A 22229-nucleotide genomic window follows, 5' to 3' on the forward strand; every position below is an offset into this window, starting at 1 on the left:
GATGTGGTCTCCTCTACATTGGGGAGACTGGGCGCCTCCTAGCAGAGCGCTTTAGGGAACATCTCCGGGACATGGTGGCACAGTGGTTAGCACTGCTGCCTCACAGCACCAGAGACCTGGGTTCAATTCCCACCTCAGGCGACTGACTGTGTGGAGTTTGCACATTCTCCCTGTGTCTGCGTGGGTTTCCTCCGGGTGCTCCGGTTTCCTCCCACAGTCCAAAGATGTGCAGGTTAGGTGAATTGGCCATGCTAAATTGCCTGCAGTGTTAGGCAAGGGGTAAATATAGGGGTATGGGTGGGTTCTGCTTCGGCGGGGCGGTGTGGACTTGTTGGGCCGAAGGGTCTGTTTCCACACTGTAAGTAATCTAATCTAATCTAATAGACACCAATCAACCACACCGCCCCGTGGCCCAACATTTCAACTCCCCCTCCTACTCTGCCGAGGACATGGAGGTCCTGGGCTTCCTTCACCGCCACCCCCTCACCACCAGATGCCTGGAGGAAGAACGCTTCATCTTCCGCCTCTGAACACTTCATCCCCAGGGCATCAATGTGGACTTCAACAGTTTCCTCATTTCCCCTTCCCCCACCTCACCCTAGTTCTAAACTTCCAGCTCAGTAACTTGTCTGGACTTGTCCTACCTGCCTATCTCCTTTGCCACCTATCCACTCCACCCTCTCCTCCCTGACCTATCACCTTCATCCCCTCCCCACTCACCCATTGTACTCTATGCTACTTTCTCCCCACCCCCACCCTCCTCTAGCTTATCTCTCCACGCTTCAGGCTCACTGCCTTTATTCCTGATGAAGGACTTTTGCCCGAAATGTCGATTTCGAAGGTACTTGGATGCTGCCTGAACTGCTGTGCTCTTCCAGCACCACTAATGCAGAATCTGGTTTCCAGCATTTGCAGACATTGTTTTTAGCTCTAATTGGGTGTTGAAACATTAATTGCTTGCAATCATTATATTCATTATATCTTTGTTGTCCATTATTTTAATTTCTCTAATCTCATTTGGTTGCACTTTGTTATTTACCTTTTTGATTTGAATACAGCACTTTATAAAATTGCCCAGTCTTTCATTGGGATTGAAGATAAGTGTAAATAAGCTCTAGAAGTGAAATAAAAAGAAACAGATCCTTTATGTGTGGTTTGGTGCATTGGTGTTCAAGGAAAGTAGTCCTTAACAACTCATTAGTTAGGAATTAACTTCACATCTGTGAAGTTTATTTCTTTCAGATGTGTTGATGATGTGTTTGTGCAGGGCTTAAAAAGCATATCAGATGTTTTTAAAAATGTATATATATTTTGCAGAAAAATTGAAGAGGTCCAATCTCTCTCATCTGCAGTTGTCATGATTAGTACTAGACCTGTGTAAAGGCAATTGTTGAATTCTGCTTTATTAGAGGGAAAACAATTTTGGTTTCCTTCATGCACCAGAACGCTTGAGTTGGTATGTGGAGTAACTTCTGTAAATCCAAATAATTATTTTCTGCAGGAAAAGCAGAGAGCAGATGGGCTGGTTAAATAAATGCCAGATAATCAGCTACCCTCAACAAATGAAAAGGCAAAGAGAAAAAAACAGGAATGTAGGCAACTCCTGTACCACAGAGTAGATTCTCTCTCTCTATCTCTGTCGAGTTCTGGGTCTTTTAGTTTCTATCATTCTAAAGCCAGTTACCACAACTAAACCTTAAATGAAAGTGTTCCTATTTTCTTTATAGGTGGAACAAAAGGAAGTTGTGAAGGACAATGTGCGAGAAGACATGTTCCCTGATCAGGCACCAATACCGACAGGGATCAGGTAGGGTGGGGACTGCTGTACCTAAAATGGAGTATCTTTACAGCGGTTTCATTTCACAGAATCTCGGACTTACTAAAGAACCCCTCTACATAAGAAGAATTGGAAATTTATGACCAATTCCAACAGAGACGAGGAGTATTTTCTTCTCTGAAGGCAGTCAGCCTGTGGAATTCTTTACAGCAGACAGCTGTGCTAGTTAGTTTGTTACATATATTCAAGACTGTAATAGACAGATTTTTTTTAAATCTGTAAGTATAGCAAGAGTTTAAGGGGATAAGGCAGGAAAGTGAAGTTGAAGATTATCAGAGCAGCCATGATCTCAGATGGATTGAATGGCTACTTCTGATCCTATGTCTTATGGTCTTAATTCATAGGGTTAAGGAAAAGAGGGAACTTTTCAAATAGGTTGGACTCTACATATTCTGAGCTGAGACAAGGACTCTGGCAAATCCAGTAACTAGACTAGTTGGTAAAACATTAAACTACTGACAGGCAAAAAGGTTTCTAATAAAGGTAAATTTATGAATCTAAAGAAGAGACTTCAGTCTATAAGGAGAGTAGAGATGTGGAGAAAATCAAATAAATCATGTCAGAAAAGGCCTACAGAAATAGGGCACTTGTGTCTAAGGATACAGTGGCATAGTGGTTGGCATAGTGGTTAGCACTGCTGCCTCACAGCGCCGGAGACCCGGGTTCAATTCCCGCCTCAGGCGACTGACTGTGTGGAGTTTGCACGTTCTCCCCGTGTCTGCGTGGGTTTCCTCCGGGTGCTCCGGTTTCCTCCCACAGTCCAAAGATGTGCAGGTCAGGTGAATTGGCCATGCTAAATTGCCCGTAGTGTTAGGTAAGGAGTAGATGTAGATGTAGGGGTATGGGTGGGTTACGCTTCGGCGGGGCAGTGTGGACTTGTTGGGCCAAAGGGCCTGTTTCCACACTGTAGGTAATCTAATGATACAGTGCAAAATATAATAAACAGCTAAAATTCAAGGTGTTTTTTTGAACTTATGTACCAAAAATGTATTAATGCCAGAAACATAGATAAATGGGTTTGGTCCTTTAGTCACTGCTGAGACCTGATTGTATGGTGAGTTGGGAATCGGGTACTCCAAAGTGTTTCGCATTTTTAAGCAAAAGGCAAGCTGAGAAAGGCCCATGGCAATAAAACATGAGGTGAAGGTAGTAGAGAGGAACATCATCTAGAAAATCAGAATGTCAGTTACGTATGGCTGAAGCTATGAAATAAAAGCCCAGAAAATCTATTGATCGGAGTAGGATATAGCTTCATCACCTGTCTCCTTTCAGGCAGTAGTAGTTAGACTATAAATCAGGAAATTGGAGTGTAATAATGGGAATGAAATAATCTTGGAGGATTTGAACAGTGAGTTAACCAGATTGGCAAAAGGAGCTTATGGGGTGAGTTAACGGAATGCATTGTAGGCAGTTTCCTAGGACATGATTTTAAATCTTCTGTATTCAAGTAACGGAACATAGGAATTAGGAGCGGGCTGAATTCAGCCCTTCAAGTCTGTCCCAACATTTAACATCATCCTAACTGATCTTATCCTGGTCTCAACTCCACTTTGCTGCCTGTTCCCATGTTCCGTTCTCCCACTTTCCATCAGGAATATATCCATTTCTTCCTTGAATCTATTGATAGATTTTGTCTCTACTGTGTTCTTGGGCAGTGCATTCCACAAATTCACAGTTTCTCCTCATCTCAGTTTTGAACCAACCTCCTGTCCTTCTGTATCAAATGGCGTCTTGTTCGAGACCATCCTTTTTACAAGCCTAGTCAAAGCAAAATGTATTCCTAAACTCCTTAGCCTGGTGAATCTGTCCTGTGCCTTTCCAAGGCCTATATATCCACTGGGGTGTGTTACTCTTCAAAACCCAAATTGCAACTGTGGTAAGCTTATCATGTATTAAATGCTTTTATTCATTTCATTCTTTCTGACTCTTCATTAGTGCCACTTGTCGTAAACCAATCAGAGGAGCTGCTGGGAGACCAATTGAGTTCACTTACAAGGACGCACTTCCAAGGAGGCCTTTACCCAAAATCCAGCCAGTGACACAGGTCAAATTGGAAAAGAGTAAAAGTCCGCGTTCTGTCTCCATCTGGATACAGATTGTGGTGCTTCTCATCGTGGCATTATTTCTGCTCTTAGTTTATCAAGCTATGGAAACAAACAAAGGGAATCCATTCCCTGTCATTCCTGAAGGTTCCTCAAAATCAGCGGCTGGCAGTCACCAGTGAGCAAGATGGTACAGGAACATTAACCATTGGTACATCCTGGAGTTCAGGTCTGAACGAACAGTTCTGCGTTCTTTTTACATTGGAACAGAGATTGAGGGTTGAGGGGTTAGCAGGAGGAAACTGAACATCTGACTTCTTAAAGATGAACTATATCAGGTCTCTGTGCCATATAAGGAAACAGAAAATTCATTTTAAAATTACAGTCTCAAACATTTTTGTAAAATATTTTTCTAAGTTCTGACTTTTTTCACACTTTTTAAAAACTGATACAATTGGCACAATGAGGATAACGAAGATTTGAAGAGATACTGCAGTGTGTTTTAAATTTTAAGTCATCGTCCATGAAGATTGTATATAAAGTCAGTAGTAATGTTGAGTCTTTCAAACCTGTTGAGGCATGGATAGACTATTCTTGAGGCATGAGGTCAAAAGTCTGAGTTCTAAAAATAATGCTGTGATGTTAGTTGAATTGTGGAAAAATGAGGATTAAAATAGAATGAAAGTTTTCTGCATTACTGCTTAAAGCAGGAAATACATTTACTGTAGCAGAATATGTTTGAAAATAATGGCATCTTTCAGTAAGAAATTTAATTGGATAGAATTACAAATCTCATCATGAGCCTAGGCACAGACATATCAGGTTTTCTTTCGTTGCTCTTTTCAATATGATGTTTTCAAACAGCCATTTACAAATGTTTATGTACAGTCATAACATAGACTTGTGTGTTTTAATTGTTTAGACCTGTCGTCTTAGAAGACCTATTTATTAGCAATACTAACATTCATATTAAAATAAAATCACTAAAATAACGATGACTGAGGATTATATATATCTTGCAAACATTTTATTTCTTGCCAACTAGCCAATCATCAGATTTTGTTCAGCTAGTTTATTTCAACTCTCTCCGGGATTCTCCTCATTTGCTGCCATATATTTGCAACTCCATCTCCTACCCTGGTATTTCTGTCAGGCTTACAGTGGCTAATCAGCAGAACCTACATGAGAATTGTTTTGAGCTGCATGCTCTGTTTTATTGGGAGGTATCTGGTGTCACAAGCACAACTTTAACATACTGGTTCCTAAACACTAGGCAGTCAGATCTATTATTACATTGGAACAACTTAACTGGACGAATTACATGAAATGATTTCATTGTATGCAAAGTGAGCAACTTAATCGATGGTGTGAAGGAAGAACAACTTCAAAGAAGTTTCCAGTACACATGGGATGGGCTGGAGAGATTTTGAAATTCCTTCTAGTGCACTGCAGCAGAAAGAAAAGATCTGTTGGAAGGAGACATAAACAGAAATCATAGAATCTTTACCAATTGCTGCTGTCCAAAAAAGACAACATTAGATATGATCCCAAATTATTGAACTCCACATTCATTCTGAAAGGCTGTTGGGTGCCCAGTTGAACAATGAATATTGAATTTCATTACAGCAGTGTAGGTAACAAGCAAGCCCAAGTTGGAAATCGGCGAGGAGTTCAAATCACAACAGGAAGCTCCAGACTGAGCAGAGGTGTTTCACAAATCATACAATCCCTACAGTGTGGAAGCAGGCCATTTAGCCTGAGTCCACGCTGACCCTCCAAGAGCATCCCAGCCAGACCCAACCTCCTATTCTATCTCTGTAACCTTGCATTTCCCATGACTAATCCACCAAACCTGCACAACCCTGGACACAATAAGCAATTTAACATGGCCAATCCACCTAACATGCACACATTTTACCTGCATTTAGTTACTTCCTTTAGAGGAAACAACAGTATACAGCATCAACAAGTAGAGTGAGTGGCCAAATGCATGGCCCATATGGATAAATGAGAAGTTATCCACTTTGGCAAAAACAGGAAATGGGTTATTATCTCAATGACACTAGGTTGGAAACGAGGAAGTGCATTGAGACCTGGTTGTCCTTAACAGCAGTCACAGAAAGTAAGCATACAGGTGCAGCAAGCAGTGAAAAAGACAAATGCTGCATTGGCCTTCACAGCAAGAGGATTTGAGTATAGGAGAAAGGATGTCTTGCTGCAATAGGATAAATAAATCCCCGGGGCCAGACAGGATATACCCAAGATTATTACAAGAAGTGAGGGAAGAGATTGCCGCGCCTTTGACGATGATCTTTGTGTCCTCGCTGTCCAATGGAGTATCATCATCATAGAATCCCTACATCACAGAATCATTGTAGAATCCCTACAGTGTGGAAACAGACCCTTTGGCCCAAAAGGTCCACACCAACCCTCCGAAGAGTAACCCACCCAGACCCATTCCCCTGCCCTGTTATCCTACATTTACCCCGGACAAATGCATCTAACCTACACCCCCCACCCCCGAACACTTTAGGCAATCTAGCATGGCAGTTCACCTCACCTGCACATCTTTGGATTGTGGGAGGAAACCAGAGCACCTGGAGGAAATCCACGCAGACACTGGGAGAATGTGCAAACTCCACATACAGTTACCAGAGGATGGAGTCAAACCCGGATCCCTGGCTCTGTCAGATAACAGTGCTAACTACTAAGACACCATGCCGCCCAGTAGTACCAGATGATTGGAGGGTGGCAAATGTTATTCCCTTGTTCAAGAAAGGGAATGGGGATAACCCTGGGAATTACAGACCAATCAGTCTTATGTTGGTGGTGTGCAAATTATTGCAGAGGATTCTGAGAGACAGGATTTATGATTATTTGGAAAAGCATAATTCAACAGTCAGCATGGCTTTGTGAGGGGCAGGTTATTGCCTCACAAGCCTTATTGAATTCTTTGAGGATATGACAAAACACACTGAAGGTAGAGCAGTGAATGTGGTGTATATGGATTTTAGCAAGGCATTTTTTAAGTTTCCCCATGGTAGGTTCATTCAGAAAGTAAAAAGGGAAATTTGGCTATCAGTTTGAAAGTATTCAGCCTGGAGTTTGGTATCTCGTGGTGTACTGCAGGGATCTATTCTGGGACCTCAGCACTTTGTGATTTTTATAAATGACTTGGAAGGGTGGTTTAGTAAGTTTGCCAATAACACCAAGGTTGGTGGAATTGTGGATAGTATGGAGGGCTGTTGTAGGTTGCAACAGGGTATTGACAGGATGCAGAGCTGGGTTGAGAAGTGGCGGATGGAGTTCAACCTGGAAAAGTGAAATGATTCATTCTGGAAGGTGGAATTTTAGTGTAGATTACAGGGTTAAAGGCAGGAGTCTTGGCAGTGTGGAGGAACAGAGGGATCTTGGGGTCCGTATCCATAGATCCCTCAAGGTTGCCACCCAAGTTGATAGGGTTGTTAAGAAGGCGTGTGGTGTGTTAGCTTTCATTAGCAGGAGTTTAACAACTACAAGGTCATGCTGCTTCTGTAAAGCCCTGGTTAGACAACACTTGGAATAATGTGTTCGGTTCTGGTCGCTTCATTACATGAAGGATGTGGAAGCTTTAGAGAGGGTGCAAAGAAGATTCACCAGGATGCTGACTGGACTGTTTATGTCTTATGAACAAAGGTTGAGGATCAACTGGCTTTTCTCACTGGAGCGAAGAAGGATGAGAGGTGACTTGATAGAAGTGTACAAGATGATGAGAGGCGTAGATAGAGTAAATAGCCAGAGACTTTTTCCCATGGTGGAAATGGCAATCACAAAGGGGCATATTTTTAAGGTGATTGGAAGGTTTAGGGGAGATGTCAAAGTTAGGTTCTTTACACAGAGAGTATTGGACACGTGGAATGCACTGCCAGCAATGATAGTAGAGTGAAGTACATGAGGGACATTTAAGCGACTCTTGGATGGGCACATGGATGATAGTAAAATGAACGGAATGTAAGTTAGTTTGATCTTAGAATAGGATAAAAGGTTGGCACAACATTGAGGGCTGAAAGTCCTGTCCTATGTTAATTGTACAGTGCCTTGGTAAGACCATAATTAGAATATGGAGCATGGAGCAAAGTTTTGGTTTCTTTTTCTGAGGAAGAATGTTTTGGGAATGTAGCGAGTGCAGAAAAGGTTTACCAGACTGATACCTGGGATGGCAAAATTCTAACATGAAGAGAGAATAAATCGCCTAGGACCTATGTTCACTGGAGTTTAGAAGAATGTGGGATAGGATTTCTTAGAAACCTATAAAGTTGTGCAAGACTATACAGGAGAGAAAAAATTGTCAAATAGAAAGAAATCAACTCCAGGTAGCAAGAGTCAGCTGAATAATGTATCTGTCAGGCAGTCCTCTGACAGTTGAGTCAGTTACTATAAACATTGAGATAGTAAATATTCGGGTCAGGTAGTGACTATAGTCCAATAGCTAAAAATAAACTGTCCTTTGATCCCAATTTGCTGTCAGCATGCTGTAATAAATTGATGTAGTACAGAAGGGGAGCTGGAATTTATTTGAAAGAAATAAACTTAGAGCTATGAGAATAGAGTGAAGTGTGGGACTGATTTGTCTCTCAACAGAAACTTTAAAACAGTTTTGAAGAAGGGTCAAAAATATAAGTCACTGGAAAAGCTCTGCATGTCTGGCAGCATCTGTGAAGAAACAAAGTTAATGTTTCGGGTGTTCTGAGGAAGAGTCACCGTACCCAAAGCATTAACTTTGATTTCTCTTCATAGATACTGCCAGACCTGCTAAACGTTTCTAGCAACTTTTCTTTTTGTTTCTGATTTACAGCATCCACAGTTCTTTCAGTTTTTCTGAAGAAGCATCACTGGACTTGAAATGTTAACTCCTGAGATCAGCTGAATATCTCCAACAATTTCTGTTTTTGTGGCAGCCACAGTTATGCTGGTATGGAATTGATTGGCAACTGGCCTAAATTATTTTATATAGTCATTAATTTGGCCTTTGCTCTCATCCTTTTGCAAGTAGTTTTTGGTTTCATTATTCTGCCAGAGCATCTCTCTTTATTAGTTTAAAGGCCTTTTTACAGCTCTGTTTATCTTTCCAGATATGGACTTTGGTCTGAGTCCATTCAGATACAGGAATAGCACAAATGCAAAATACTTCTGTCCCAAAAATATCTATGGTTACGTCGCTCTGCTCTTTCCTCCAGTGAGAGTTCAGTTTGTCTCTTTGACTTTGTTCATTTTCATTTGAATTTCCCTTTTACTTTTGATGGGCTATCTAGGAAAATGCAGTTTCACAGTGTATCTCTTTCCATTGAACTGCCTGATGTCAATACACAGTGTCATGTGCTGCCATATGCACATTCTCAACTTCTCTTCAGCACTGGAAGATAGGAAGAGGAGGAATCATTGTCGTTGCAGCTCATCAAGCCACCTCCACCATTTGATATAATCATGATTGTCATTGAGCTTCAGCTTTTTTTCCTGCCTACACCCTATATCCCTCAACTCATTGACATAACAAAAATCTGCCCATCATCTCAACCTTCAATGTTGGAGCACTCACGACTGTCAGGTAGAGGTTTCTAAAAATTCACCACCTTAAGTTGATTATTCTGCCCCTTCAGTTCAATCCTAGATGATCAATACTAATCCTGACACATTGATCCCCTTATTTAAGGAAGCAGATCAAAGAAGGTTCACTCGAACGATCCAGAGTGAAGAGATTCTCAGGCTGAATAGGTTGGCGCTGCACTCACTGGAATTTTGAAGAATGATAGGTATTCTCATTGGGTCATATAGGATTTGTAAAGGGCTTAACAGGGTAAATGCTGAGAGAATGTTTCCCCTCTTGGGAAAGTATATGACCAGAGGGCATAGTCTGAGAATAAGTGGGTGCCCATTTAAGACCGCAATGAGAATTTCTTCTGAGGTTTGAGTGTCTTTGGAATGCCTTGCCACAGAAAGCTGTGGGGCAAAGTCCTTGTGTATATTTAAGGCTGAGAATAGACAGACATGCTTGAGTCAAGGGTGATAAAGAAAATGCAGAAAGTGAATATCTGGCATATTGGATCAGCTGTGATCCTATTGAATGGTGGAAAAGGCTCAACGGGCTGAATGACACACTCCTATTCTTATTCCTTCTGATCTACACCTCTACATTCCATATTCCTCCAGCTGGGAAAAGAATCTGTCTTCTCTGCCTCCCCTCCCCAAAGGCCTGTCCATAAGATGCTGTGGTGGGAGGAAATCCCATGCTTAATGATAACCCACTGTTGACCCTCACTCTTATACGGATTCTGCTGTTGTCAGCTCAGATTGTATGTAGCCAGAGCCAGAAGGATTGGGTTTTAATTAAACTCAAGTCCTTAGCTTGGCCTTGGTCTTTCCTACCAAAAAAGGCAAAGGAGATTGTATCAGTTTACACTTTATGCTTATTGTTATTTGACAGACTGCTTTGCAATTCTTTTATTGCTGAATTTGTTTACTGTTGTGCCAAACCTCATCTTGAAATTTGTTCACCATTCTTGAGTTAGAAGAGATTAACTAAATCCCCTGCATGTGCAAAAGTGGGGTGATGAGCTAGAAGCTCAGTAGTAGGAGATACACGGTAACATCATCCCACCTGCAAATTCCTCTCCAAGTTACTCTCCATACTGATTTCAAAATCAACAACCATTCCTGCAATTGGGTTCATCCTGGAACTATGACATTGTGGGTTTATTTCCAGAATATAGACTGCAGCAGTTTAAGAAGGCAGCTAGCTCACCATCAACCTCGAGGGTAACTGGGGGCAGGCAGTCCCTGCTATAAGAAAGATGTTGTTAAACTTGAAAGGTTCAAAAAACATTTCCAAAGATGTTGCAGTGGTTGGGGGGCGGGCGTTTGAGCCTTAGAGAGAGAGACTGAATAGGTTGGCATGCTTTCTTTTCCTCTGAAGTGTTGGAGGCAGAGGGGTGAGCTTTGAGAGGTTTATAATTTCGTGATGGTGATTAGCCAAATTCTTTTCCCAGAGTAGGGAGTCCAAGGCTAGTGGGCATAGGTTTAAGATGAGAGGGCAAAGATTTAAAGGGGACGCAAAAAGCAACTTTTTCACACAGAGGGTGGTGCACGTGTGGAACAAGCTGCCAGAGGATGTGGTGGAGGCTGGTACAATGACAACATTTAAGAGGCATCTGGTTGGGCACATGTATAGGAAGGGTTTAGAGGACAATAGGACTAAATCAGATTAAGATAGATAGTTGGACCGAAGGGTCTGTATCTGCTTTATCTCTCTGAGTCTAAATGCAGTGTGAGAATGAGGTGGTGATGTGCTGGAGAGGAAGTGTGTGCTTTACCCAGAGACTGCAAGCTGTGCCAGGGATTAATCCCGCCTCTGGGTCACATGCACCGCGCATGAGCCAATGATTGGGTTTTGCGTCACGGTGACGTAGTAAAGGGCGCATTAATTAGCCGGAGGTCGTGGGGCTCGAGCTGCCGCCGCCATCTTACAGAGAGCTCGGTGTTAACGGCCATGTACCCGAGCTCGTTGCTCGCCCTGTCTGGGGGAAACCCCTTCAATGCTCCCCGGTTCCAGCTCCTCACAGAGCCCGTCCCGCCTCGTACACGCGTCGCCAACGAGGCCGCGCCACCCGCTGAACGGGTCGTCCCTCGCCGGAGGCTGGCCGCGGCCGCTGCAGCTCCCGCCATCACAGGTAATGCCCAGCGACTGGGGAGAGAGCACCCGGGAGAGACTGAGACTCCGGGCTGGATGGAGAAACAGGGGGGGGTTTAGAGTGAGAGGCCTGGTCCTGGATCGACAGGCCGCTCACTCCGGGGAGCCTGAGGCCTAGTGTGCCCTTGGCGGGTGTGAGGCTGACCTCCGCGGGTTGATGCCCGCTCTCGTTCCCCGGGGCCTGGCTCCGCACTCACCTCTCTCTGTCTCCTTTTCCCACTCCCCTCCCTCACACACAGAGCAGGAACAGTACAGTTGTGAGTATGGCTCGGCTCGTTTCTACGCCCTGTGCGGTCTGGGCGGTATCCTGAGCTGCGGGACGACCCACACGGCCGTGGTGCCCTTGGACTTGGTGAAGTGCCGGATTCAGGTTGGAGCGTAATTCCTGTCCCCCCCCACCCACCAGAACTCCCTGGGGCACGGCACGGCACGGCCCGGCCCGGAGAGAAGGCGAGGGTGGTTGGTGGGGTGGGGGGGGGAGGTAGCTGGTGGTCCTGGGACCACCCCCTTCGCCCTCTCTTGGTGCTGCATGTACTAACCGCATGGTGTGTCTTTGTGTCTCACTGACTGCAGAGGAGTACAGCTGCGAGTATGGCTCCGCCAAGTTTTATGCTTTGTGTGGATTTGGAGGTGTGTTGAGCTGTGGGCTAACACACACGGCTGTGGTGCCCTTGGATCTGGTGAAATGTCGCATTCAGGTGTGTATCCACGTTTTCAACAAGAGCTGTACTGAGCTTGACTTGCCAGCTCCCAGTCAGTGCTCAAACTGGTGTTGCCTTTCTGTCCAGGGGATAGCATGAAGGGTTGTTCCTGGTGTAAAGCTACCCAATAAAATTGTGGTAGTGACAGCATTTTTGGCTAACTAGTGTTTATTGTCAGTTGTAGGGAATTATTGTTGCTAAGGTTACATCACTTTACAGTATGGCTTGATTGTCATACATTTTTGAATTAGCTTTTTGATTTAGAATTAATCTTATCATGTGTACTCATGGGTGCTGTGAAAAGTTTACAAATTGCTATCTTGGAATCATTGAATCCTTATGGTGTGGAAGCAGGCCATACGGCCATTAGATTACACCAACACTCCAAAGGGCATCCCACCCTCTTACCCTGTCCCTGTAACCCTGTGTTTACTATGGCCAAGCCACCTCACCTGTGCTTCATTGGACTGTGGGAGACAGGGCGAATGTGTGGTGTTTGGCACAGATGATTGTGCCTAACACGGATTCTTAAGTACAAATTCTTGTGAAAAAGTTAGAAAAATAAAGAAACATCCAGTATTTCAGCACTTTGTGCCATCTTAGTATGTAAGTATAAAATCATGAGAATAAATTGGAAAAAAATTAATTAATTCAGTAGCAGTCTGCTCCAGCACCTAGCCCCCAGATTGCACCAGGCTTCGCCTCAAGGCTGGGAATCTGCACTGAGTCCAGGATCCCGTAACTGAGTCTAATATTACATGATGGCTTCACTTAAGGCTCAGGGGTAGGAGATTAAGGAAGATGGGGGGTGGGGATGAATAACACAAGAAAAGTAATGGATGGAGTAGATGAGGTCTAGTTGAGACGTTTATGGGTTTTGCAAGGGGAGTCTGTGTTAGTCATTTTCATAGCACATATTGCTTGGATGTAAATGCTTCTTGTCCACCTGCGAAACCCCCTCCTCTGCCCGCCTCCTTGTCAGTATAGCGGTGCTTTGTGGATCTTTTGAGTACTCCAAAATGTCGCATTTTTAATGAAAATGAAGCTAGTAACGGAATCTTCAATATTGTAGGAGGCTGTATATAAAAGTCTGGTTATATAAGTAACTAACTAGTTTCTCAAGAGTTCACCTTCATAGGCTGTTACACTGTTCCTTTCATGCCAAAGTGTGCAGGTGAGATCCTGTATAGGCCAAATGAGATGAATGGCCTTGACTTGGAGGCAATTGTTTAGCTTGTGGGAGACTGCTGCCTGCATGTTAGATTACATCATCTTTTCTCTCCATCCCCAAAAACTCTTAATACATTTATCCCACCTAACTAATATAGCAGGCAGCCTCCATTCTGGGTTAACATTTTACAGCAGGGTTTGAGCATAGAGCTTATGTGCTGAGTGAATATCATCTCTGGGTCAAGCTGGTACTGACAGCATGGGAGACTGGCCTGCCTTGGTTTGATGGGTACAATGCATGACCACTCTTGACTTGTATATGAAACTGGCAAGTTTAATAGTATATCTTGTGTGAAATTATATTGTTAACTATTAAAGCGTTGAAAAATGCAGTTGTCAAGTTCACGTGCCTGTCTACCCAGTTCTGTTTGTCTTGTACAAATTGGATCAGCTACAGTACTGAAAAATAAGGGGGAATGTAATTTAATTTAGTTGTCATTTGACTGCTAAACAGTGTGCATGCCATTTTATGTTGCTTTGCTGGATTGGGTTTGTGATATACAGGAATTCTGGATCCTCTTCAGTGTGTAAGTTTTATTGCTATTTTAATGCTGATTCTCCATTCCTGGATGAAAAATAAATGGGAATTTTGTCTTTTACATATGACCTTTTTTTTTTGCTCTCTTGTGATTAGGTGGACCCTGGAAAATACCAGAGCATCTTCAAAGGGTTTTCTGTCACTGTGAAAGAAGATGGTATTCGTGGTTTGGGAAAAGGTTGGGCCCCAACCTTCATTGGTTATTCGATGCAAGGGCTATGCAAATTTGGTTTCTATGAAGTTTTCAAGAACATATATGGTGAACTACTAGGTGAAGTAAGTATTTTTCTAGAGTCCTTTGTTGCTGTGAGTGTGGCATTTTGGTCTGAATTTGTGCTCAGTGGGTGAAGATGAGTGTTATGCAGCAACATTCCTATAAAAAATATTTTGTTCAGGATTTTTTTTGGATTTCTTTAAAGGTAGAGGTTTGTGTTCTCTCTCATTGTGTTGTCGATAATCGCGGTAAATAAGTAATGCTAAATATCAGTCGATAGTGGGGTGCTGGAAAAGCACAGCAGGTCAGGCAGCATCTGAGGAGCAGGAGATTTGACGTTTTAGGGCAAGAGCCCTGGATCGGGAATCCTTTTTGGGCTCTTGCACAAAACGTTGATTCTCCTGCTCCTCGGATGCTGCCTAGCCTGCTGTACTTTTCTAGCACCCCACTCTCTATTCTGATCTCCCGCGTCTGCCGTCCTCGCTTTCTCCAATGCTAAATAGCAGAGGAACAATCCCATTGGAGTTTTGTAAACTCTGCTTTCTGTAATCTGCTGTAGATTTTACTAATTACATTAAGGGGCTTAGTTGGATTCCTGTTTGTGATCAAAGACCCCTCCTTCTGATTGACATAGGAGCAGTTTAGTTTGTAAAACACCACAGTTCTAGCCCACCGCCCTCATTCTTTAACCAAGTGCTGTTCTAGGTTGTGTTTTTGAATTTACAATCTCTGTGCTAAATATGGGACTGTGCATCAAATTTAACTCCACTAGCATTGATCCAGATTTTCATGTAGGACCAATCTGGAGCTGCAGTAAGAGTTGGAGTTAGTCATAGTCATAGATGTACAGCATAAAAAGGGACCTTTTGATCCAATCCATCCTGACCAGATATCCCAACCTAATCTATTCCATGGGCAAGTGCTGGCAAATGTTGCAGTTGTACCAGCCTTCACCAGTTGCTCTGGCAGCTCATTCCACACACTCACCACACTCTGCGTGAAAATGTTGCCCCTTAGGTCCCTTTTTTATATCTCTTCCCTCTCAGCTTAAACCTATGCCCTCTAGTTCTGGACTCTCCCACCACCAGGAAAATACTTTTGTCCGTTTACCCTATCCATGCCCCTTGTTCCAACTTGTCTAATTTTGCCTTCATCTGTAGGGTCAAGGTGTGTTGAGTGTTTTGGTGCTCTGTATAGAATTGTTACAATGTGAAGACGTTATCATATTTCAAGTCAACAGACTTTGGATTTATAATCAGGAGTGGTATAGTGACTGAAGGCAGGTCAGTTACAGTACTCAATACTATACACCATTTGAGAATGAAAATGATTTCCTTTTGAGTACTGAGAACTAATGATTGTATCTGTCCTATTGAACACACAATCTTTCTGTCTCACTCTAGGAAAACGCTTATCTCTGGCGTACGTCTTTATACCTTGCTGCATCTGCCAGTGCTGAGTTCTTTGCTGATATTGCACTTGCTCCAATGGAGGCTTGTAAGGTCCGTATTCAGACTCAGCCTGGCTATGCCAACACTCTTAGAGAAGCTTTTCCTAAAATGCATGCTGAAGAAGGTCTCTGGGCGTGAGTATGGGTTACATTTATTAAATTAAAAGTCAAACACATTTCCTTAGATCCACCTTTGGGGCATATCTGTTTTGCTCTGTTGGCAGAACTCATTGCATTGCAGTGAGGTTTTTCAGCTTAGTTATCAGATAGTCCACAACTTGTATGGTTGCATAGTCAAAGGTGCTTGAGTCATTGATGTGTGAGAATAATATACCTGCGTATTAGCCACATTGTTCCAATGTGAACAGTCTGTATTCAGCAAGCTGTTTTCTGCCATTGGAACTTGGCTGGTTTGCGGACATGAAAACAAATTTTGTTTTCAAGCCATATGTCTTGAGAGCAATGTCTACCAATCGGAGTCTAACTTTTTTATCATTACTTAGATGTCACAAAATTGAAACAAGTCCAGTGTATGCAGGCACATTGGTGTTCCAAGTCAATTAATAGATTTCTCCTCACTAGAGGCATCATGTTTCCAGTCAATGAGCCTGCAGAATTCAGCCTTACCTTTGCCTTCAATACTGAAGGATGCTGCTTCTAACACCTCTAGACACATGACCACCTAAAGGAAAATTGTTTCCAATTTTGTCTCAAATGGGCAATCCCTTTGTTCATGAGCAGTGACCCCTTAGTTCTATCTCCACAGTCTAAATCTCTTATCTGATGAGCTGTGTTTAAAAATCTCTCAAACTAGGTTATAGTCCAACAGGTTTAATTGGAAGCATTACTTTCGGAGTGCTGCTCCTTCATTAGGTGGTTGTCTGATGGAGCAGCGCTTTTAAAGCTAGGGCTTCCAATTAAACCTGTTGGACTATACCCTGGTGTTGTGATTTTTAACTTTGTACACCCCAGTCCAACACCGGTATCTCCAAAACTGATGAGCAGTGTGAGGCTTCATAAGATAGCTGAGCTTTCAAATGGATATTTTGAATCTTATCTAGCATAGAGAGATTTTGTCAATATAGAAATCTGAGAGATGCTGTGATATACTTGAAAGAAATAGCATCGAGAGAGGTGGTGTTAGTGGTTTTAAAATGCTTGAAAGTGGGTAAATCAATTTACATTTCCCAGGCTGCTATGGGAAGCATGGAAAGGTTAGAGTCTCTGACATTGTCAAATTCTCTATGGCCATGGGAGGGGTGCAGAGGACAGCTAATGGGATGAGTAAATTAGGAAATCAGACTGGTGAGTCTAACATCTGGGAAAGGAAAACTATTGGAAAATCGTTCTGTGGACAGAATTAAGCTCTACCTGGTGACGCAAGGATTAACCAAAGATAGTTGTTTGACATGGCTTTGTCATGTCAAACAAATTTGATTGAATATTTCAAGATAATTGAGGTTCGTGTATTTAATCTAGTCTGGATGGACTTAACAAGGCTTTTGACAAGGTCACATGTGACAGTCTTGTTATTAACAACAGCATATGAGATCTGACATTTTGGCAATTGATTTTAAAATTACTTTAGTGGAAGGAAGCATGGGATGAGGATTGAATTGTGGTTTTTGCGATTGGAGGCCTGAGTCCAGTGGCTTCACAGGGTTCAGTACTGGGTCCTTTACTATTGTGTATATTAATGATCTAACATGAATAGAAGTGATATGATTAGTAAATTCTAATGTGATATGTGATTTGGAGTTGTAAATGTTGAGGAGGGGATCGTTAGACTCTATGATAGAGATGGGCTGGTCAGATGGCACTATGGTGGTAAATGGAATTTAATCCTGAAAAGTTGAGGTGATCCATTTTTTAGAGGACTAAAATAGCAAGCGGGTGCGTACACATTAAACTTTAGGAGCTTCAAATGCAGAAGATCAAAAGAACCTTGAAGTCCATGGGTCTTTGAAAGCAGCAAGACAAAAGGTTTTTTAAAAAAAGCATCACTTCAATACCTTGACTAATAAAGGCAAGCATTCAGCAAGGGCATTGTGAATGAACTGTATATAGTTACAGTATATTTTTTGTGCTGTTTTGGCTGCCATGTATAAGAAAGGTGTGATTTTTGTGGGGAGGGTGCAGAAGAGATTTGCTGGAATGCTTCTTGGCTCTAGATTTTGGATGTAAAATTAGGAGCTGGGATTTAAATTGCAGTGTCTTATCAAATTTATTGTAAAGCTTTCTTTATATGTGCACTTGCCAGATTCATTATTTGGTGAATCTGCTCTTTTTTTGAGGGATGTTAATTTGACAATTGTAGGTTTTCTAATTCAAGTTCTATTTATGTAGATTAAACCAAGATTAATTGAGATGTTCCAAAAAAATGATTTGAGTAGAATGTGGAATTATTACAATTGTATTATTCTGTCTTGGGTGGCATGAGAGCTTGAGTTTTAACAAATTTTTATCACTTTTTTTTTCATTAGATTTTACAAAGGTGTTTCCCCTCTGTGGATGAGGCAGATTCCCTACACGATGATGAAGTTTGCTTGCTTTGAGCGCACGGTTGAAGCATTATATAAATATGTGGTGCCTAAACCTCGTGACAGTTGTACCAAAGCTGAGCAACTGGTGGTGACGTTTATTGCTGGTTATATTGGTAAGAGAATTATTTGATTGTCTGGTATAAATATTCTAGCTATCCTGTGTACATGCTTTTGGTGCATTTGCTAATGCAATGTTGATTGTAGATGCCTTCAGACATTGAGCCTCCTCCACATTTGTCTTTATAACAATAACAGTTCACCAGCACCACATGTTGCAGGTGCTGGAATAACAGTTTTCAGTCTTTGCATTGAAATGTCTGTTCACATGTTTTGAGTCTGTATTCCTTTTTTTAAAAAAAAAACATTTTGAAATTTTTCAATTGAATTTCATCCTTGGCAGCTTTTTGCAGAGAAAGTATGTGAGAAGGCCATTCATCTATGCTATAGAATTGACCACTATCTGTTTCTTTCAGCTGGTGTTTTTTGTGCTATTGTATCTCACCCTGCTGACTCTGTGGTGTCGGTTCTGAACAAGGAAAAGGGTAGCAGTGCATTACAGGTTTTGAAAAGGCTTGGACCTCTAGGTAAGCCATTGTTCTACATATCAAAGTGCAACATTTCCAAATTCAACATGTGTAATCTATTGATCCCATTGAACATTTGTTTTCCAGGAGTGTGGAAAGGGCTTTTTGCCCGTATTATCATGATTGGCACTCTGACTGCCCTACAGTGGTTTATCTATGACTCTGTTAAGGTCTACTTCAGGCTTCCTCGTCCACCTCCCCCTGAGATGCCAGCATCGCTGAAAAAGAAGCTTGGGTTGATGTAAAAATGGATGGACTTCATTTGTTGCCCTGGCTAAGTCCAATATGTCGCATAAGGCATGTAAAAGACCTATTTAATACTGAGAATATCATGTCTGTAATGTCATGTTGATGAAGCTTCGCAGTGAGTGCAGAGTATTCATCAACGCCAATTCTGAATAAAGAACAAGACCCAAGTTTTAGATGTGGTCGTTTATAATTGGTTTATTTAAACGTGATTGTGATTAAAACAAATCATTTCATTCTAGAAACTCCGTATTGGTGAACAGCTAAACGCACCTGCACTTTTTGCACCACACCTTTTTTCACTTAGTACAAAATGTTTCAAGCCTGTAGATATTAGTGGTGGTGCCTGGATTTGTAAATTTCAATGCCAGTAGTTTTAGGTTTGGTTGGAACAGCTATTTAAAGTCAACACTCCTTGAGTGCATCTTGTGGGATGTATCTGTTCTGCCTTGCTGGTGGTTCTTTTAACCCTGGTGTTGGATTCTGCAATGTGCTGACAGCTTATATTTATCAACTTTAAAGGTTGCACATGGTAACCCATCTGTTCTGATGTCCGTGACTAGGCTGTTGTGTATCATCAGAACTTTGCTGTGTGGACATTTCACCAAAATTGATCTTGTTTAAATGTAATAAAATGAGATGTTCGCAAGCTATTCTAGCTGCTTAGTGACCCCGTGACTCCATTGCTGATTGTGCAAAATCCTTTATTTTTAATATAGAAGTGTCTGCATCAAGAAATGACTGATCTTGACAATAAAATGGCTGTAACATTGCAATTCCCTGTTATGTTTGCCATTTCAAAGTGTTAAATGTTGAATAACCTGTCTTCTGCTAAAATGGAACCAAGAGACACTGATTTTGTACGTTATTACTATAGATTCCACTCTTGGGTTTTTTGGTTGTTTTGGGTCAATAAGCATTAAAGAATATTTGCAACAGTCAATTTTTCTCATTTTTACTCTTGTTTTGGATGTATTCACTTTCTTGTTAACAATATTTCTGATATTAGTTCTAGTCTTGATTCAGGATTGGTTAACTAACTCACCTAGATTAAACAACGCTTTTTGGATTGGAATACTGTTAACTAAGTTGTGCAAAGTAAACATTTACTATACTAAGTTTGAGGAGACATATAATGTATCAAAATGTTGTTCACAATATAAAAATGCAGTGCATGTCATGGGGGTTTAGTTGGTTGGGTGGGTGGACAAAAGCTTGACAGAATTTGTGCTTTCACAGCAACAATAGAACAAGATGAGGTCTTGCAGCAAGAGCTCAGGAGAACTATGTAATAGAAGTAGGAACCTGAAGGTCGTAATCTCAGGATTGCTCCCAGTGCCACGTGCAAGTGAATACAAAAATGGAATAGGGCAGATAAAGATGTGTTTCAAGAGTTAGTGCTGCAGGGAGGATTTTAGATACCTGGATCACTCAGACTGCTCCTGAAGAAAGTGGGACCTGTACCAGAATGAGATGACCTTTTGTTGATATCAGTTTAAACTAGTTTGGAATGGGGCACAGAATAACATCTTAATGCAGAAGGTGGTGCATATATGGAATGAGCTGTCAGAGGAAGTGGTGGAGGTTGATATAGTTACAAAATGTTGTAAGACCGGTTTAGAGAGAGGTATGGGGCAAGTGCTAGTACAAGAGACTAGACTTATTTACGATATCTAGTCGTCTTGTGTGAGTTGGACCTAAAAAGGTTTTGGTTTCATGCTGTACATCTGATGCTATTTGGACATTTCACCCCTCCCTCTCCCCAGTCTAACTTGAGATCATCAGTATAAAAACTTTATGGGGGAAGGTTTTGTGAAAGCTTGATTATATCAACATCTGGATGGTGCAGTGCTAAACCTAATTCTGGACAACAAAATCCTCAGTGCTGAGGTGACGGTGGAGAGAGCATTTCATTGATAGCTACCACAACGGTTTTTCTCTTTGCACATGCAAACTTAAAGATATCTAATTCCAAAGTCCTTTTTTGGGACTAAAACACAATCTGACCAAAATGGACTGGAAGCAGTCTTCTGGGACCTTGGGTTTCTCCTTAATCCTACTTGCCAATGACATTTTTTTTTTTTTTTGGTCCCTTTATAGCCTTCCTAGTTTCAGTAAATTCTTTTATGCTTCCTTTATATTCCTCAAGGGCCTTGTTTGATTTCAGTTTCCTAAACCTTACGTGTGCTTCCTTTCTCTTTTGACCAACCTTTCAATATCTGTTATCCAGGTTTCCTGAATCTTGTCGTCCTCGTTTTTCATATTCACAGGAACATGTGGTAAACTGATAAAGAAGGTAAAAGCTCATGGGATCTAGGAAAACTTGGCAATTTGGATCCAAAATTGGACTTGTGCCAGGAGACAGAAAGCAGTGATAAAGTTTTTTTTTGTGACACCCATTGGCATATCACTGGGATCAATGCAGGAACCCTTGTTGCTTGTGATAGATGTAAACAATATAGGTAAGAATATTGTGGGAGGGGAGATTGATAAGTACGTTTTGCAGATGACACTAAAGGTTTGCCAGGAAGGTGTTAGGATACAGTAGAATATAAAGAGATTGATCACATTCAATTTATTCCTGATAAATGGGAGGTGATGTGAAGAAATTTCTGAGGGCAGAGATGAAATATTTGGAATTCTCTATGTCAGAGAGTTGTGGAGGCCAGAACACTGAAAATATTTAAAGAGAAAGTAAGCTTTTGAAATATTGCAGAGATGAATGAACGAGTACAAAAGGAGTTGAGGTCTCGGGCAGGTCAGCCATAATCCTGTTGAATGGTATGGCAGGCATAAGAGGATGTGCTAGCTGTATTAATTAGCTGAATTTTAGTATGTGCCAGGGCAGCCGAATGGATACTGGGACTGAGGACAGGAATACAGTTTGTGATGTGTTTTGCTTTGTTTCCCCGGGTCCATCCTTTAGCCTAAGACAGTAAGAGTACCTGGATTTCTCAATGTGTTCTGCTTGTCAGAAGTTTGACAAACTGCAGAACTGTGCACCAGCTATGTAAAATCATGCTACAAATAAGTAACTGAATTACATTAAACAGATCTCAATCCCATCGGATCCACATTGAAGACTTCTAATTGAACACTCATTAGCCTTCTGATTCAACAT

General features: G+C 41.8%; 2 protein-coding genes, 1 long non-coding RNA gene and 1 other non-coding gene across 5 annotated transcripts in view; 3 read left to right on the forward strand and 1 right to left on the reverse strand.

The window, feature by feature from the left end:
• The window catches only part of LOC140466788 (lamina-associated polypeptide 2, isoforms beta/delta/epsilon/gamma-like), a 24089-nt gene extending 19217 nt beyond the window's left edge, over positions 1 to 4872 (forward strand). Inside the window, exons 5-6 of the mRNA XM_072562427.1 lie at positions 1728 to 1807; positions 3773 to 4872. Of these exons, the coding sequence (XP_072418528.1) occupies positions 1728 to 1807; positions 3773 to 4061 (369 nt within the window). The 3' untranslated portion in view covers positions 4062 to 4872. The remainder of the gene's footprint in view (positions 1 to 1727; positions 1808 to 3772) is intronic.
• LOC140466789 (uncharacterized) overlaps positions 1 to 11941 on the reverse strand; it is a 20601-nt gene extending 8660 nt beyond the window's left edge. The window contains exon 1 of the long non-coding RNA XR_011955278.1: positions 11800 to 11941. This is a non-coding gene — a long non-coding RNA (uncharacterized lncRNA). The remainder of the gene's footprint in view (positions 1 to 11799) is intronic.
• LOC140466787 (solute carrier family 25 member 3-like) lies at positions 11323 to 19284 on the forward strand. 2 transcript variants are annotated; one of them, XM_072562425.1, is made up of 7 exons: positions 11323 to 11582; positions 11842 to 11972; positions 14168 to 14347; positions 15689 to 15870; positions 18219 to 18391; positions 18752 to 18862; positions 18950 to 19284. In XM_072562425.1, exons 1-7 carry the CDS (start codon positions 11402 to 11404, stop codon positions 19105 to 19107), a joined length of 1116 nt encoding a protein of 371 aa, XP_072418526.1. In that variant the 5' UTR covers positions 11323 to 11401; the 3' UTR covers positions 19108 to 19284. The 2 variants fall into 2 exon arrangements, with proteins under 2 accessions (XP_072418526.1, XP_072418527.1); XM_072562426.1 differs by lacking the exon at positions 11842 to 11972 and adding an exon at positions 12176 to 12300 and having other exon boundaries at positions 11325 to 11582.
• LOC140467045 (small nucleolar RNA SNORA53) lies at positions 15906 to 16158 on the forward strand. The gene has a single exon (XR_011955335.1). It is a non-coding gene; the product is annotated as a small nucleolar RNA SNORA53 (small nucleolar RNA).
• Positions 19285 to 22229: the final 2945 nt, after the last annotated feature.

The sequence above is a fragment of the Chiloscyllium punctatum genome, chromosome 44 (assembly GCF_047496795.1).
Source record: "Chiloscyllium punctatum isolate Juve2018m chromosome 44, sChiPun1.3, whole genome shotgun sequence".
Taxonomy (NCBI): domain Eukaryota; kingdom Metazoa; phylum Chordata; class Chondrichthyes; order Orectolobiformes; family Hemiscylliidae; genus Chiloscyllium; species Chiloscyllium punctatum.